This window comes from Sinocyclocheilus grahami, unplaced genomic scaffold, assembly GCF_001515645.1.
Source record: "Sinocyclocheilus grahami isolate Dianchi unplaced genomic scaffold, SAMN03320097.WGS_v1.1 scaffold5.1, whole genome shotgun sequence".
NCBI classification, from domain to species: Eukaryota; Metazoa; Chordata; class Actinopteri; order Cypriniformes; family Cyprinidae; genus Sinocyclocheilus; species Sinocyclocheilus grahami.
Window position 1 is genome coordinate 4383403 of NW_015505184.1, and position 17613 is coordinate 4401015.

General features: G+C 38.8%; 1 protein-coding gene across 1 annotated transcript in view; it reads right to left on the reverse strand.

Annotated features, from left to right (window-relative positions):
- Positions 1 to 1928: 1928 nt before the first annotated feature.
- LOC107586537 (glutamate receptor ionotropic, NMDA 3B-like) overlaps positions 1929 to 17613 on the reverse strand; it is a 41351-nt gene continuing 25666 nt past the window's right edge. Inside the window, exons 3-9 of the mRNA XM_016273963.1 lie at positions 13551 to 14643; positions 12170 to 12315; positions 10248 to 10363; positions 7427 to 7578; positions 3745 to 3909; positions 3355 to 3425; positions 1929 to 2474 (exon numbers count right to left, since the gene is read on the reverse strand). Coding sequence (XP_016129449.1) covers positions 1943 to 2474; positions 3355 to 3425; positions 3745 to 3909; positions 7427 to 7578; positions 10248 to 10363; positions 12170 to 12315; positions 13551 to 14643 — 2275 coding nt within the window. The 3' untranslated portion in view covers positions 1929 to 1942. The remainder of the gene's footprint in view (positions 2475 to 3354; positions 3426 to 3744; positions 3910 to 7426; positions 7579 to 10247; positions 10364 to 12169; positions 12316 to 13550; positions 14644 to 17613) is intronic.

Consider the following 17613-nt stretch of genomic DNA (forward strand, 5'->3'; position numbering starts at 1 on the left):
CATTGATTCAAACCAAGAATTTAGCCTGAAACACATTTGAGCTCCAAGACTAGTGAAGACTGTCAAACACTGACACAAACCTTTTTATCAAACACTTAATGCCCAGCCAAGCATGCTCACTCTCTGAAAAAACACAGCAACTCAACATAATGAGTTAATTGTTCATCAGTGTCCTGCTCGTCGTCTGACGGTCTCCCTCGACAGCTTGCTCTAAAAACTTAGAAGTTTGCTCTGAAAATGAATGCGAGAACACCATCATCTTGCAATAGTGAAAGAGTTTGACAGCTACAACCAACATTTTAGGCTGTTAACCTAGTTTAACATTGTTCAGCAAACACTGGTTTCATAAATTTGGCATTGAATCAAGCATAAATGGCGACAGTCACATACAGTATTTTACAGAAATGATAACTAACTAAAATAACTAGCACAGATTGAGTGACTTCAACAGATGTGTTGCAAACCAACTGCTAAAAGTGAAACCGACTTCACTGATAAATGTTTATTTGAAAATGTTTATTAATAATTGTAAATGCAATAACTCTTTCAGACTTGATAACATTTAGATTATATATAGGCCTGTGACATTTGAGGATCAAACATCTCAAACAGAATTATATTTTATCACCGTTAAAACACACAAGCAAACGATATATTTATTCAAACATTATAAGTGTGGAAAAAGTACACCACAGCAAGACAAGAAGTGGTTTAATTAAAATTTTAAATTTGGTCCATGGCGGCTTATTTTGGCCAGGAACCGCCCACTCAAACAGGAAAAGGCCACCTGATTGATGTGTAAAACCACCAAACACAGTCCCTTTTGTTTTTATGTGCCCTTTTAGGTCCACAGTTATCTGAAATAGAATATATCATAATAATAGTGATAAAAGACTGGAAAATGTCACATGATATGCAGAGAGAGAAAAAAAAGATATTGTGGCCACGACTTATTAATTTGTTCACTTGTTGTAGTAAATCATAGCTATGTTGTACTAATTTGTTTTCTTGTTTTAATTAAAATAAAAGAAAAACATTAAACCGTGGCCACTTTAACTAAAATGAGGGAATGAAAATGAAATAAAATGTAATAATGTGTGGGAATTCATTCTTAAATTGTGGCCACAATATCAATGATTATTCTCTAATTTGAATTCATGTCTCACAATTGCTGTCAATGAATGTATAGAAAACACCTCAAAATAGCAGAAAATGTTTATAGAATCTGAATTTCTGTGTGAAATTCTTTTATGGACATTGTTGAATATCGTTCTGCTTGTGGATTAACTTGCTACTAAGTGCCTCAAGCCAAACCCTGCTGATATTAACCTTGCAAACCTGGGCAAATCCAGTGATTAGTTCCTCCTCAAAAGTGTTCATTGTATCAAACCTTAATTTGACCATGACGACTGATTAAAAAAACCTTTGTTCCTTTATTCCCAGAAGTTGCTAAACACCTACCAATCAGATCAGAACTGGAGTTGTTATTTTTGCTTGCAATATGCATCAGGCGGTCACTGAGCGGACTGTGGGCGGTCCGTGGGCCTGCCGTCCAAGGCATTGTTGCTTATCCCACTATGTAATCCCATTGAATTATTTACAAAATGAAGCTATTTTCATGCTGGACGTCTGTGGATGCAGATATTCACCTTGGCCAGCAGTGAATGGTTGCATTAAGTGTCTGTTCTCTGTCCAGTTGCCTGGCTTTAAACACACACACACATAGATAAATGCTTTCTCTCTAGAGCTGGAAGTCAGCCAGACTGCAGGATTACAAGCTGAATCTCCATCGCAGAGTGTTTCATCCATCAATGCAGCACTCCAGCAGTCACTGAGAAAGGAGAAGCCGGAAAACAGCACGGCATGACTTCCCAGCTGAGAGAAGGTCCCGTATCCCCTTCATATCCACTGCCTTTGTGAGTGTCCCGACACATAGCGTACATCACCTCCCCCTGTTGATGTCTTTGGTCAGGATGTTGGTGGTGGGATTAGATGCTGAGCTTGTTTGTGATTGACTGAGTCGTTGTCTGACCAGGGTCCGCTGGAGCTCGGCTCGCCTGGCCAGGGCGGCCCTGAGCTGGCCGCGAAACTCCTCGATCCTCCCTTGCAGCTCCTGCAACTCCTCTTCCCATGGCGTTGAGAGTCCAGAACAGGCCGGGGGTGAGAGCACCAGGCTGAGACTGGGATTAGGACCGCCGTTGGAAAACAACTGGGTGGGTGGGCTTCCCACCAACCCCCGCCGGCCCCTTTCTGGTCCAGTGGGCGGAGCTTGGAGTTGGTAGCTGTTGAGAGTCTCCAATTTGAAGTGGACACGCTTGTTTTGCTCTTTGGCCTCTCGACCGGCCTTGGTGCTCTGATTGTTCCACTTGGTTGTAGAAGTGGAAGGGGAAGTCGAGGAGGTGGGAGGCGGAGGAGAAGAAGTGGAGGGTGGCAGGCGGTGGAGATTACAGTTCTCTGACAGGCACAAGGTGGGACTGAGAGGAATACACAGCAGCAATCAGCATTACAAGATGCAGGGACACAGCACTTCACAAACAGACCCCACAATCAATGGAAACACGGAGCCTCTTCAATATGCCATTAATGAAACAGTATCTACTCGCTTTTTACTGGAGAGTCCAATATCGATTTTTGTCCATTGTATTATAATTTCTTTCTTATGAGTGTGTTTAAAAAAAAAAAACACCAATTGCTTAGTTCAAATAAGTTCAAAGCTCAGTACTGTTTTATTATACACAGTATGCAAATTATAGTGTCATCCGCTTAAAATAAAGGGTGATGAGGTGATCCGGTGTCAGTCTATTATGTGACTGGCTATCTGTACATCATCATACAACTTATTAACCCTATAAAGCCTACTGTATCAGCCTACTCTAAATTACATGATCATGTAATTGATTTTGCACAATTACATGCCTTCTGTCATCTGATTGATAGTTTTTACTTTTTAGCAAGCAAAAGGCATTTATAGTATATTTTTCCATTTTTAGTATCATTTTTAAAAGCCCCCACCCCCCTCTGGTTGTACCCATGTCTTTTTGCTGTGAAATATGTTCTGATTTTTACAACAACAACAACAACAACAACAACACAAAAAAAAAAGTTTTATATTGCAAAACACGATCAAATATAATAATCAACAAAACATGTATGTGTACTGTATATATATAATTGTATGTCTTTACAGGGTTAAATGTTACTTAAATAAATAAAATCAGACCCATTAGAATAGGCCCATAATACATTTCTGTAATTTGACAATAACATTAGTCTAAACGTCAATGAGGAGAATTACTACATTACATTGCACTTTTAAGAAATTTGTCAGTTTATTACGCAATAATCTTAACTTACCATCTGTCACTGCTCTCAACCTCTGATTTCCTCTCATCATTACAACCCATATTTAATGCACGGTGGATTTTCTGTAGAAATAGAAAAAGGACACAGAACAACAGTCATATTCAGTATATACATAATTAAATACAAGACATGCCTACCACATATAACCTCCTGACTTGTGCTTTCAGCTTCCTAACACTAGAGGGAGCAGATGCACCTGTGTTTATGACAGCAACATGCCTTCTTGAATAAGATTTAAAAGAGATAAGAGTGAAATAGTAATTCCTTTAGGTAACTTTAGATGCTAAAAACTTTAGCATTATCAGCCTTTATACACTGATCTGTTTTTGAAGGTTATTTCACCATGTTTGTCAGCTGTAGCATATGGAGGCAGGCGCTCACCTGACTGGTGTGGAGCCAGTATTTGAATCTCTGCTGGTGGCGGAGGTGAGGCAGGATGAATCTGAAGAAAGTGTGCTCTCCCAGCAGAGTGAGCAAAGCACCTGCCACCCCCACACACAACAGCACAAACAGCCCCGAGAAATGCTGGATACCCATCTGCAGAGTCTGCACACACATGAACAATAATACATAAAAACACAAGAGAAAAGATCACAGTGTAACACAGCACTGTTGCTGACTGCACCTTTTCCCTTGAGAATTTATCTTTTTTTCCCCTGCTGCACTGCGCAACTATTTTCAACATTAATAATAATAAGAAGAAATGGTTCTTAAGCACAAAATCAGCCTATTAGAATCATTTCCGAAGCACCATGTGACACTTAAAGGCTGCAGCGTTGCACTACATTAATAAAATGCATTTTAAAATATATTAATATAGAAAGCAGTTGTAGTAATATTTCACAATATTAATACTTTTACTGTATTTTTGATCAAATAAATTGAGCCTTGATATGTAAGAGACTTTTCAAAAACGTTTTAAAAATCTTATCAACCCCAAACTTTTAAATGACAATGTGTGCTCCATTATTTTCTTATTATTTATTATGGATATACAGATTATAGATATTTTTCAATGGCATCTACCTATGTGACCAAGCAGTCAGTGTTTGGCTCCATTGAGAGCCATTTTTTAAGAAGCTGATGATTTTTTGCAAGCAACCTATAAATCACCAATATTTCATTTAATATTGCAGCAGATGTTTTACCAGTGCTCTTGTTTTCTTCTTAAATGTTTAGCTCTCTCCAGGTATTATAGACCTTCCAGTGCCTGACCCAACGCTATTTTCCCCTCGGGTGTTAGAAGCCCCAACATACACAAAGGAATCCATCATTCCCCTGCAATGGCTTTGATCTGGAGGGAAAAGGAGTCCTGCTGACTAGAACTAATCACAATTTTATAAAGTATTGCTGTTATAATTGAAATGAAAGTCATGCTGACTTGGAGTAGTTGAAAAGGGGAAAATATTCCACTTCCTGTCCCTCATATGTGTGGGGCATGTTTCGCAATATCAGACACTCATTGGTCATCCAACACTGCACACACTGAGACTGCAGTCCCATGTTCACTCCATCATACCTCTTCTGCGAATGTGTTCGTTCTTAACACATAACAGGATTGGCTACAGCCCTTTATCATGATGTCACTTTCCAAGAGAGTGGTATGGGGGATAGTGGCTAAATGCACATCCATACATATGCATACATACTACTGGTCAGATGAAGTGCTCAATGCACTTCATGTTGAATGCTCTGATTTCATTAAAATAATGCAGTAACAATTTACAGCAAGGTTCTATATGTTAAGATTAGGATTGCATCATTTAAGTATTTTGAATACATATGAATTAACAAAGAACAATAGTATATTTGTAAATTAACATGAATCTAGGTTAACTTTATGTGCTTTTTTATTACTATGTACTAACCTTTAAATTCATCATTTGATACAATGCATTTAATGTGTACATACATGTTGTACAAACTCGTATTAAAAATACCTGCATGTAAATACATTTGTAGCTAATTTTAACCCACCCTAAGCCTATCTATACCACGAAACCTGTCTTAACCTTACTAGTATCCCATCTCAATAGCAGCAAAAGTTTTTCTTAATACAACATTAATACAAAAAGTATATTGTTCCTAACATTTTTTTTACATAGTAGAGGCATCTAATATTAAAAAAGATTAATAAATGCTGTAAAAATGTTAGTTCATGACTCTTGTGAAACAGAAGTACACTTTAGCATACTTTAAAAAAGAGCATTTATAAAGAAAATAATAGTAACACTTTAAAACAGGGTTTCAAACTACATTAGTTAACATAAACTAACAAAGAAAACAGTTCTACAGCATCTATTAATATTAATCAATGTTAATTTCCACATTTACTAATATACTGTATATTTAAAATCAAAAGTTGTATTTTTTTAATTAATTAATGCACTGTGAACTAAAATGAACAATTATATTTTTACATGCACATTAACAAAGATGCTGTAACTAAATTCTTTTAAAACATGCATTGCTCATTGTTAGTTCATGTTAGCTATGCATTAACTAATGTTAACAAATGGGACCTTATTGTAAAGTGTAACCGAAATACTTCAAAATAATATACTTTAGTGTGAACTAAATTTAAGCTGCCTAATGTACAGACAGACATTTACAGTAAACTAAACTTTAACGTCATTTCTGTTAAAACTCATATGTGTCATGACATTTGTGATTACAAGATGAAATTGCAATTTAGTACATTTAAAATATATTACATTTAACTATAATATCGAATAGCACATTACAATTTGAATGAATATAATCAAGCACTCTACACATGCTTTAGTATTGTTAGTCAACAGATGAAAATGTGTACTTCTTTAAGGATTATTAAAATTAAAGATGTACTTGAAAAGTATAATCAAAGTGTACTCCCCTCCCCTTAAGTACACTTAAGTGGCCTTTTATTTTATGAATATTATCTGCAAGTATATATTTATATATTTTTTTAAATATACATTTAAGATTTGATGTGCACATTCAATACAATTATCCATAGCTCTTTTTCACAAGGGTGCACTTAATGCATTAACCTTTTTGTAATGCGTTACCTTCAATCCTGCTATATTGAAAAAATAGTAAAAATTCTCCCACATAAAGGTTTGACGGTACTCTTTTAGACAAATATGTATATGTCTTTGGCTTTATACACTCTCTTGGCACAAAAACCAAAGAAGTGCTTTTGCTGTGAACAACAAAGTAGTATTAAGGAACAAATTCTGGCATTTGTTTATTCATCATTTATTTATTCATTTATTTTGAGAGTACGCCAGATGCAGCACTTAATGTTGGATTGTTGCTTTAAATTCCCCATCGCTTTCAACCCTGCATCTTTGTATCTGGCTACAAGCCAAGATGCTGTTTGAAGAATTCTGACTAATTTAATTAAGACTGAATTACGTTAAGGAGATAAAATGCCGCTTTTTGCATTTGAAGCTCCTTCTATAAACAGCACTAGAATAAACATTCAAAGGGGGCGACTGACTGCGAGGACCTCACAGTCGATCCTGTCCGCTTGTTTGGAGAATTTATTGCACAGCAAAGTAGTGGTTTTACAGCGCGGTGTCTGTGGTGACAAGACAGCTTGGCTCTGGAGCAAGAGAGAGGGGGAGCATGAGATGAGTTCCAGCTGGCACAGGGGCCGATAACAAATGTCATTGCTTGTGCTCATGAAGTCCCCCATTCATAACCACAGCTAGGTAATGAAGCCAGGCTGTACGAGACAATGCCTTACAGGAGCGCTACAACTCCTGGGAGGTTATTGACTGAAGCCCCATTGATGGAGTGCGCTGGCGGCTGCTACTCACAGCCTCAGGTGTGCGGGGCGGTACGGCTGACACGGAGCCCTCAGGAATGAAAATGGATCGAGGTGGCCCGACGGCGCTCTGACAGAACGCCTATTAGACTGCAGGAGACAGTAATTCCAAACAAAAGGATTTTTCAGGGGGAAAAGAGCTCATAGAGGAACTTGGTCAAGGGCAGAATCCGCTCGCTCGCCTGTGAACAAAAACACACACGCACACATATTCTGCATGCTCTCAGACTGTCTTTTTTGATGGCTCACCTCTGTCACAGCAAAAACCCTCTTTCCACAGGGAACCACTTTATACCACTTGTCGTGCAGCATGTCCATGTAACCGTCCGACTTGTAGCGGCTGACATATTCAGACACGTTGCGAGTGAGAGGGGAGTTCTGGGGCAGGCCGATTCCGTATCCTGAAAGCACAAAGAATAACGAAACAACAACTTTACACATACAGCTCAGCTAGACCCATGCATGCCTGTGGGGTTTTGTTAAAGAAACCATCCACATTCTAGTATGAATTGATTCTTCTTTTATTGATATGTCAGAGAACCTTGAGAAGGAACAAACATGTTATTCAGTATGTTAGTCAGCACCTAAAAATATGTACTTCTTTAACTATTATTAAAACAATGATTTAAATTTACTTTTAATTTGACATTATTAAGAAATGTACTTAAAAGAACAGTTCACCCCAAAAATTAAAAACTGCTGAAAATTTACCCTCAGACTGTTTAAGATGTAGATGAGTTTGTTTCTTCACGAGAGTAGATTTGGAGAAATTTAGTATTAACCCACTTGCTCACCAGTGGATGCTCTGCAGTGAATTGGTGCCGTCAGAATGAGAGTCCAAACAGCTGATAAAAACATCACAATAATCCACAAGTAATCCACACGACTCCTGTCCTGTCCATGAATTAACATCTAGCGAAGTGAAAAGCTTGTTTGGAATAAATGTATCATTAAGACACTTTTAACTTCCAACTGGTGCTTTTGGCTAAAATATGAGTCCTCTATCCATAATAATTGATTTCTCCAGTGAAAAAGTAATCTTGTATGAATCGGGAGAGAAATATGCACAGATCAAGCAGTTTCCAAGTGAAAACAGTCCAAAGCAGTTCTAAACAAATATGTTGGTGGATTTTGATGTGAGAGGAAAACATGGGATGGACATTTTCACTGGAAGATGAGTTAATGGATTATGGACTCACATTTTTGTCAGAAGCGGCAGTTAAAACACCCAAGAAACGGCAGTTAAAACACCCAAACTGTTTAATACAAACATGCAGCTTTTCACTTCACAAGGTGTTAATTGATGGACAGGAGTCGTGTGGATTACTTGTGGATTATTGTGGTGTTAAAGGCTGTTTGAACTCTAATTCTGATGGCACCCATTCACTGTTGTGATGTAATGCTAAATTTCTAGAAATCTGTTCCAATAAAGAAACTCATCTACCTCTTGGATGGTCTGTAAATCGGATTGAGTACATTTTCTGCATTTTTTTAATTTTTGGGTGAACTATTCCTTTAAGAACTCTTTAAGTACACTTACTGTAAGTGGACTTTTATTTACTAATTGATATATTACTAATAATACGCTGACAAAGTTTGGAACATACTCTTTAAGACAAACATATTAATTTGTCTTTTGCTAGAATATCAAAACAACTTCACACATAAAGCTCAGCCGGATCAATTATGCAGTGAGCTTTTGTTAAAGAGACCACCCACATTCTAGTGTGAATTGATACCTCTATTATTGATATGTCAGAGAGCCTTGAGAAGGCACAATCATGAATCTTTGGCACCCTGTGCCAGTGCACCGTAGACAGAGCGTCTGTCATTTCGGGCGTCTCTGCAGCCAGGCAGCCGGAGAGATACGAGCACAACTCTGACATCCACAAATTTCATCAAAGCCCTCGCCTCACCGGCAAACCCACACATCACTCCTGGCAAGCAATCCCTCCCCTCCTTTCAGCACGTGGCACAACATCCCTTGCATCCTGATAAACTTCTGTCCTCTCCTACTGAGTTGCACCGCTGTATTTTACTCAGTCCTCTACAACCAAAAAATGTGCGCAGTTGAACTCTTTGAAGAGGGGGCACCAGCTGGCTGCTGGAATATTCTTAATGGAGTGGATCCAGGCAGTCATAAAATGTGCTGTGGAAACTAATACAATAAGGGATTTTCCAGCAGCGTTAAAAGGACACGGTCCACTCTGAAGAGACGGTTTCTACTGAAGGGTGTTCTTTCAATTTGAGCAAAGCCTGTGAATTGAACGGATGCCTGTGGGGAATGTCAAAAGTACCATAATTCAGTACCAAGCCACGACAAAAATTGGGAACAAAAATAATTAAAAACAGATACCGGACTTTTTACAGTCTGTCTGTCTGTCTGTCTGTCTGTCTGTCTGTCTGTCTGTCTATCTATCTATCTATCACATTCAGTGAAATGTCACAATTCACAAGACCAATTTCCATACTGCCGCAAAAACTAATATGCTACTCAACACACTTTTTATTTTGACAACCTTAGATGCCTGGGTTCGGTTTTGCGCCTGCATGATTTGATTATGCACCTCGCTGTTTACAGGTTTTACAGACCCTGACGGAGCTGTCCATTTCAGGCCAGCAGACATGATATTGATGGTTTAGTCTTGATCATCCATCTAATAAAAAGCTGGCTCAAAGGCGTAAGGGAAGCTTTTGGCAGATAGCAGGGAAAATTCCTATGTATGCAGCAGGAGATAACATCCGGATGAGAGGTGCGGACACGCCTGGGTGACTGCCATGAAACCCATCTACACCCTAATAGCTTTCCCTTATGAAATGACATGTGTCAAACTTGACTTGCTTCGATTTGGAGGGTAATTACAACAGCCTTGAGGTGAATTCATGGACGGCTCTTAATGTGGGGTGGAATTCTAATAGTGTATCTGTAGAAAGTGTTAGAAACACCTTGTGCCCTTTCAGAGAACAACTTCGCAGGCTTTTGTAAGCTAATATAATTCAACACGGCATGGCCAGAGGTGCTAGACTCCTGAAAGACAGCAATATGTCTCAGTGGCACAGGGGTCCTTACCTTCAATAGCAAACGGTTTTCCTACAGTCAGGAGTTTGCAGTCTGCATCTATGGACACCTCGTAGTCCAGCAAAGCCTTATCCATGATGAAGGCATCTAGCTGAGGGGGATCTGTCCTTCAACACACAGAGGAGGATAGTCAGAGCCAAACAAAACAGACACCGCCAGCCAAACTTATGCTAATTGCTACTGACTTTAAATGACTTGAAAAGTTGATTACAATAAGCCTGAACCAAACCCAAACCCAGTAGCTATAAACTGCTTAAATCTTCTGGCTTTAGTCAGATTTACTGAATAGAAAGTGCTTTTTGTGTACTGTGTGTAACTTTCCCCGCAGACATCTTTTTTCAAACAATCTTTGAGTAATTTGCTCCAGCATTTTGTTTCTTTATAAAAGCTTACATTGCAAAGATTGTTTCCATTTAGAGGTTTATAGTGTAACCTATTAATAGGGGTGGCAAAATAAATACATGCTGCTTTAGCTAATAACAGTGGCTAATAATAGTGTTCAGTAAAGCCAATTACAAAAAAAATAATTCCCAAATCAAAAACAAAAATATGGTCAAAAGCATTACGCATTCTGCTGCATATGGGAATTCAAGTTTGGTGAACTCTGACCTGTAGATGTGGATTTTTCCATTTTTTGAAAGTATTATTTGTTATTTGTGATTTATTATTTATTAAAAACAAAAACCCTAGAGCATGCCATCATATCCTGTTAGCTGTTTATCTCTAAAGAAATGCTGAATTCTCAATGTCTAGTGTGAGGCGATGCTTGCTCATCAGCTGACCTCTATTTTTACCTCAAGTGTGACAGAAAATAAAGTGAAGGAAAATTTTGCAGGATCAAACTAAGACTCTTACGCAACGTCTTTTAAACGAAAAAAAAAACTGTCCGGATGCTTGTCTTAAAAAAAATCTCACCCCCAAGTATAGCTCCCAAATATGGCTGCGATATCAACTCTAAAAATGCTGACCATGTAAGGTGTCTCCTGTGAATCGAACAGAAGGATTTCTGACATGGAAGAAAACCGCTGTCAATCATAAAAGACAGGAAGTACAAAGCAACATACAGCACTATGTGGGAGCCTGAATCTGAGGATGAATCGCTGTGTGTGTGTTTGCGCACGCCTGCAAGCGTACGTTTGCTGGGGAGTTATCTGTTGTCTCAGAAGAAAACCTTTGGCCTCATTCTGCAAGTTTAGATTTGACTTGAGAGTGACTGCCTCTTTCTCAGCTTGGAGTCTGCAGCAGTCCCTGTTCTTTCAGGGATGAATGGAAAGCGAGACTACAGACAGAAAGCCTGGAGAGCAGACACTTGTTGCTGTCGACTCGGTTTGTTTAAACTGAGCAAGCTGGATGGTGCGCATAATTCCTCATGAAAGAGGAATATTATTGAAGGTGCATCATACAAAACAGATCCACAGCGGTGTCAGCAGCTCTTGAGGGTGAGAACTGATCGTTGGCCTCTTATTGTGACCCTATTTATTGTTGTAGTATGCGCCTGCAGCTTTTGGGCTGCTTGTTGTCTGTCTCCAGCAGCATCGTGCAATTACTGAGCTCGATTTCCCTTTAGGCTTTTTTCAAGATGCCCATCTCCTGTTAAAGCTTTATTTGTTTTCTGCATGTTCCGCTCCTGCTCAGCACCACTTGAGTTTATTGAGTTAAAAGAATATGAATGTGTCTATGTGAGTGTGAGTGTGTAAGATGATAGCTTTCTAAATACACTTTATTGCAAGTGTTTTTCATTCAAATGAAAAAGGCTGTTTAGAAATTCAGTTTGATAATTTCATTAGATTTACCACTCTCTCTCTCTCTCTCTCTCTCTCTCTCTCTTTTACTGTTATCTTTTCATTGGACGTTCCACTGCTATGTTCAATTGCCTGTTATCTTTTGTTTCTCTCCTGGGTCTAAACACTTACTTGAGTGTAGAGACTCCATCCGGAGTGGTGGGCTTGTTGAAGCGCCTTATGTACTCGTGCATCTCAGGAAAGCTCTTTTTCACATAGTCCTCAGCACTGCTCTCTCGAACTGTGCCGAAGCGAAACCCCAGAGACGGGTGATGGAGCTTGAAAAGAGCAATGAAATGTGAATTGATTGTGCGAGAAAGGTTTAAAAACATAATCCAAGCATTTACAAAAAAGTACCAAAAAACGTTCCATGGTACTACCGTAGTTTTTTGAACCATGGTGCACTCATGTTTTTGTGGACACATACCATATACACTACTGTTTAAAAGCTTGGGGTATTTAAATACTTTTATTGATCAAAAGAGATGGTAAAACTTTTGTAAAAAAAAGTCTATTTCAAATAAATGCTGTTCTTTTTAACTTTCTATTCATCAAAGAATCCTGAAGAAATATATATTAAAACAGAAAACAGTTGTTTTAAATTGCAATATTTCACAATATTACTGTTTTTACTGTATTTCCGAACAAATAAATGTAGCCTTGGTGAGCATAAGATACTTTTTTTTTTTTCAAACGACTCCAAACTTAGAAACTGTACTGTCTGTATACCCTACTGTACAAAGGTCTTTGGCCATTAGTATTTTCACCAAAACAAAATGGTTTAAGCCAGTTATATCTTTTGCTGTAGTGTGTCAGGGGGGAATATCAGTTTACATTTCCAAACATTCCTTTTGCCATTAATTGTAATCAAACAGGGATTACATGAGGAATGAGAAAAAACTGAGACAGACTAAATCCAGAAGAACTGTGGCAACGTCTCCAAGATGCTTGAAGAAACCTACAAAGCTACAGTACTGTAAAAAGTTTTAGGCACTTGTGTAAAAAAATGCTGTAAACTGAGGATGCTTTAAAAAATAATGTCATAAATATATTTTATTGCACAGAGTTTTTCAGGTAGCTCTGCAGGAAGGTTTCTTCAAGCATCTTGGAGACATTGCCACAGTTCTTCTGTCTGGATTTAGTCTGTCTCAGTTTGTTATGATTCTTCATGTAATGGCAGACGGACTGGATGGTGATGAGATCTTGGTGTAGAGCACTGGCTTTTGTCAGACTCCTTGTGCATACAAAAATCTCACTGGATTATTACAATCAATGGCAAAATGAATGTTTGGAATTGTAAACTGATATTTCCTCCTGACACGCTACAGCAAAAGATAGAAATAACTGGTCCAGTTTGTTGGTGAAAATACTAATGGCCTAAGACTTTTGTACAGTAGTGCATATGTAAAACATTTTTATTGTAAGGGATACATATTACAACACAGTCTAAATAAATCACTGAACAAAAATATTTGTGTATTTCACCTCTTCAGGATGAAATGCAGTGTTTTACCTTGACATCATGAATCCCTGACACCTCCTCAAAGGTCTTCTCCCCCACCATGACAGCTGCTAGGTTGGCTGTGTAACTGGACAGAACCAGCAGGCAAAATATGGCCCAAAGGTTCATGAGGAAGCGGCCCGTCCAGCACTTTGGAGTTTTACTGGCAACGGTCCGGCCAAACAGAATGGCGTAGCAGAGGTTCAGTGCAGACGAGTAAGAAAAGACCCTGATGCGGTTGCGTCCGTGAGGGGTCATGCCAAACGGACTGTTCCACTCGTAAAGTGTGATGAAAAGGGCTGTGATATGCAGTGCCACAAAGATGCCAACCCACATGGACCAGTGAAGCGGCCACATGAAGGCACCGATGGGTGCAGCCGTGTCCTTGCTCCGCACCAGGATCCCGAGACTGGTGGAGAAGAAGGGGCTGGTGAAGTCTATCACTCGGCTTCGAGCGGAGTTGATGCTAAAGCTGGTGACGGCCATGTCCGCCACGCCACTGAGCAGGTCGCCCACCAACCCAGTCCATCTACCTCCTTTCCATGCCCCGTACTTCCCATCGCCTACGATGTAAAGGTCAAACTGGAAGTGCATGTCCTCCGCTAACTTCTCCAGCAGGTCGATGCAGTACCCATAGCAGCATTTCCGCATTTCATTTGGCAGTGAACTGCTGTTGGTTTGCTCCAGCTCTCTGAACAGCTGGTTGAGGACTTCCGAGCTGTTGGTTTGAGGGTCAAGGCACAGCTGACCCGCTGGACATTGGCCCTCCTCGTCCACCTCCCGCGTGAATACAAACGGGTGCTCGACCAAGGTCACGACCCGCAATCTGCTCCCCGCCACTGGGAGTTCTGCTTGCCAGCGGCCGCCGAGCCTGATCTCTGGGCCGTCCTCCCAGTGGTGTTGGGTCATGCCTGGCCACAGGCCCTGCTCTTCCAATTCCAGACGGCCCGACTGCCAGCTTGCCACGGTCACCCAGCTTGGCTGGCCCAGAGGGTCTCGCTGTAGACTCCATATGTGGAAGCGCTGGGAGGTAAGGACCCTGGAGAGGGAGCGCTGCACTCGCACTGGGCCTGTCAACCCCGTGAAAGAAGTGTTCGACAAGAACCTGAGCACAGCAGGGACATGAGCATTGTGAGGAGAATAGATATGCATCCAGCAAAAGCAAAGACAGTGATGAGATGACAGAGCAAAAAATTCAGCTGAACCTCTAGCGAACTGAATCCTACACATGAGCCAGGGGAGATAACTAGTGAAAACAAGTGAAAGGAATAAAAGTAGTGTACAAAAGTGATTTAATTATTTTAATTATTTAGTTATTATTGATTATTGATTTTAATTGGTTTAGATGGATTAAGTACAGTAATTCCAGTGTTGCTGATTGCATTAGTTTCATATCAAATATGACAAAATAATTTTAACTTTGAAGCCTACTGTAGCATATTTCATACACAGGCCTCTAAATTATTAATGTTTAAAACGTTGATGAAAAACCTTTTATATGCAATCTACTACTGTACTTGCCTTCTGCTCTCCGATTGTTAGTTCATACTTTTCTAGTAAGTAAAATGCCTTTTAGTATAAATCTAAAAACATCAGGTTGTGGAATATGGGTATTTAAAAAAAAAAAAAAAAATGTATAAAGTGAATATAACAGCTACTATAATATTGCTTGTAATATTTCAAGACAAACTTTTACTGGACTGAAGCAACTTAGGTTTACTTGATTATCCATACATAATTTCTTTAGAAAAATCATGTTCAAATGTGAGTATCAAATATAACACAACAGGCTTTTGAGGAGCATTTATTTGTCCCTCTCTCAATCCTCACTGTATTAGACTGCATTATATGTTTTTCCCGCCACAATGAAAACTACAGAGCTTTAATCATAAAAAAGAATTTAAATATCATCTTACAACAACATATTATTGGGAGATATAGACTGACATCTGATATTTGTAAGCATTTTATTTCAAATAGTCTGCTATACTGTTATACAAATCTCATTTAACAGTTTGGGCCCGTTGGGGAGTTTTTTTCCACTTCTTAATTATAACCTCCATATTCTCCAATATATAATACTACATGAGCAATAAAAGCCTGATCAAATATACTCACACACAAAAAAACCCTACATATCCAAACCTTTTTTTTAGTCTAAAGTTTCAATATATGGTTCCATAAAAAAACAGATTTTTCTGACTATTGTTTCATATTTCAGACATTACAGGGTTAAGGCCCACTATAACTGAAGGTGATTCATTCAGAACCAGTGAGTTTTTGTGGGCATTTTACAAAAATCTTACATAAATGACATTCATCAAAACAAGACCAGCTAAGAGTTAAAAATGTCAGCCTTGTGTGAAAATGCTATTTGCTCAGTCGATCGCGTGTTTAAATACAGCAGCAGAAGCAGCACGGGAACTCAGTTTGCGCTCAGTGCTCAGGGAATCTGCATCTCATAGGCATGGCACGTTTTGTTGAATGACCACAGAGAACAGCCTCTGATTCACAAAATGTCCTTACAAATGCAGACGTAAAGTGCAGTTTACCATTTTTGTGTAACTGATGATTTAAATCCATTCATCACTGTAAATGAGTGACAGAATACGTGGAACACTAAATCCATGAAGCAACATATGGTCATCAATAAAGAATCTTGCTTCATTAATCAGTCAAAATATATATAATTGGTCACTGCAGTAATTATTATAATGAAAATGTTTAAATAAAAACATTTATTAGTAGCATATTTTATGTTTCTGTAGTATGACTTTATTCCATGAATTATCCTGATGATCCGATGATAGCTGCTCGCATCTCAGCATGTCTAACAGACATTTCTTGTTGGATGACGGACCATTACCTTCAACTCAACCCGTCTAAGACAGAACTGCTTGTGGTTTCATCAAACCCATCACTTTATCAAAATTTCACCATCCAGTTAGGCTCCTCAACCATAACTCCTTCAAAAACAGCTAGAAACCTTGGAGTTGTGATTGATGATAAGCTGAATTTCTCAGACCACATTGCTAAAACTGCCCGGTCCTGCAGATTTGCTTTATACAACATTAGGAAGATCAGGCCCTTTCTTTCAGAACATGCAACACAACTCCTTGTTCAAGCTCTTGTTCTGTCCAGGCTGGACTATTGCATTGCTCTCTTGGCAGGTCTTCCAGCCACTTCTATACACAATTAATCCAAAATGCCGCTGCAAGATTAATCTTTAATGAGCTGAAAAGAACGCACGTCACACCTCTGTTCATCAATTTGCACTGGCTACCAGTAGCTGCTCCTAGCACTTTCTATTCTATTTTAATTCTACTTTATCTATATTTATCTTTTTTTTTATTAAAAAAAACAAAAACAAACACTAGCTTTCTATTTTTTCTCTTCTATTTACTTGTTTTTCTTTGTGTGTGTGTATGTGTGTGTGTATAATATATATAAATATTAATATACACCTTGCTACGTGTACTGCGTTAGGCTAACTGAGACTTGTCATTTGCACTTATATATTGTTGCTCTTTTGTTAATTTTGACTGCTTTTGTTGTCCTCATTTGTAAGTCGCTTTGGATAAAAGCGTCTGCTAAATTACTAAATGTAATGTAAATTCCCTATTGAAAACAAAAGGAGTTCAAAATGTTCATTTGAAAATTTCCATAGACTGAAAATGTTTGGTGATCACCCTCGCTGTCATGATATAATATGTGTGTGTGTGCATGTTAAATAAGGATTTGAACCCAGGTCCCCTTGCATACTAAATGAAAATTACACCTCTAGACGATCTTGTCTCACTGTCAAAGAAAAAAGTGCAACAACTGTCACATAGTGCCCTCGGGAAAAAAATAAGGCACATGGTGCGTCTGCCAAGATTTAAATAATTATTTCTTATTCAAGAGCACCAGCTTTTCAAACGAACATTCCAAAATGTTTCATCTGAAATTCTCAAACAATATTTTTCACAGCAGGAGAAAAGAATAAGAACAGAAGGAAATATAAATCACTCTTGAAGCACACTGAAGTTCAAGGCTTTCTTCAAAGGCATAAGGACAGAAGGGCAGGATTATGACC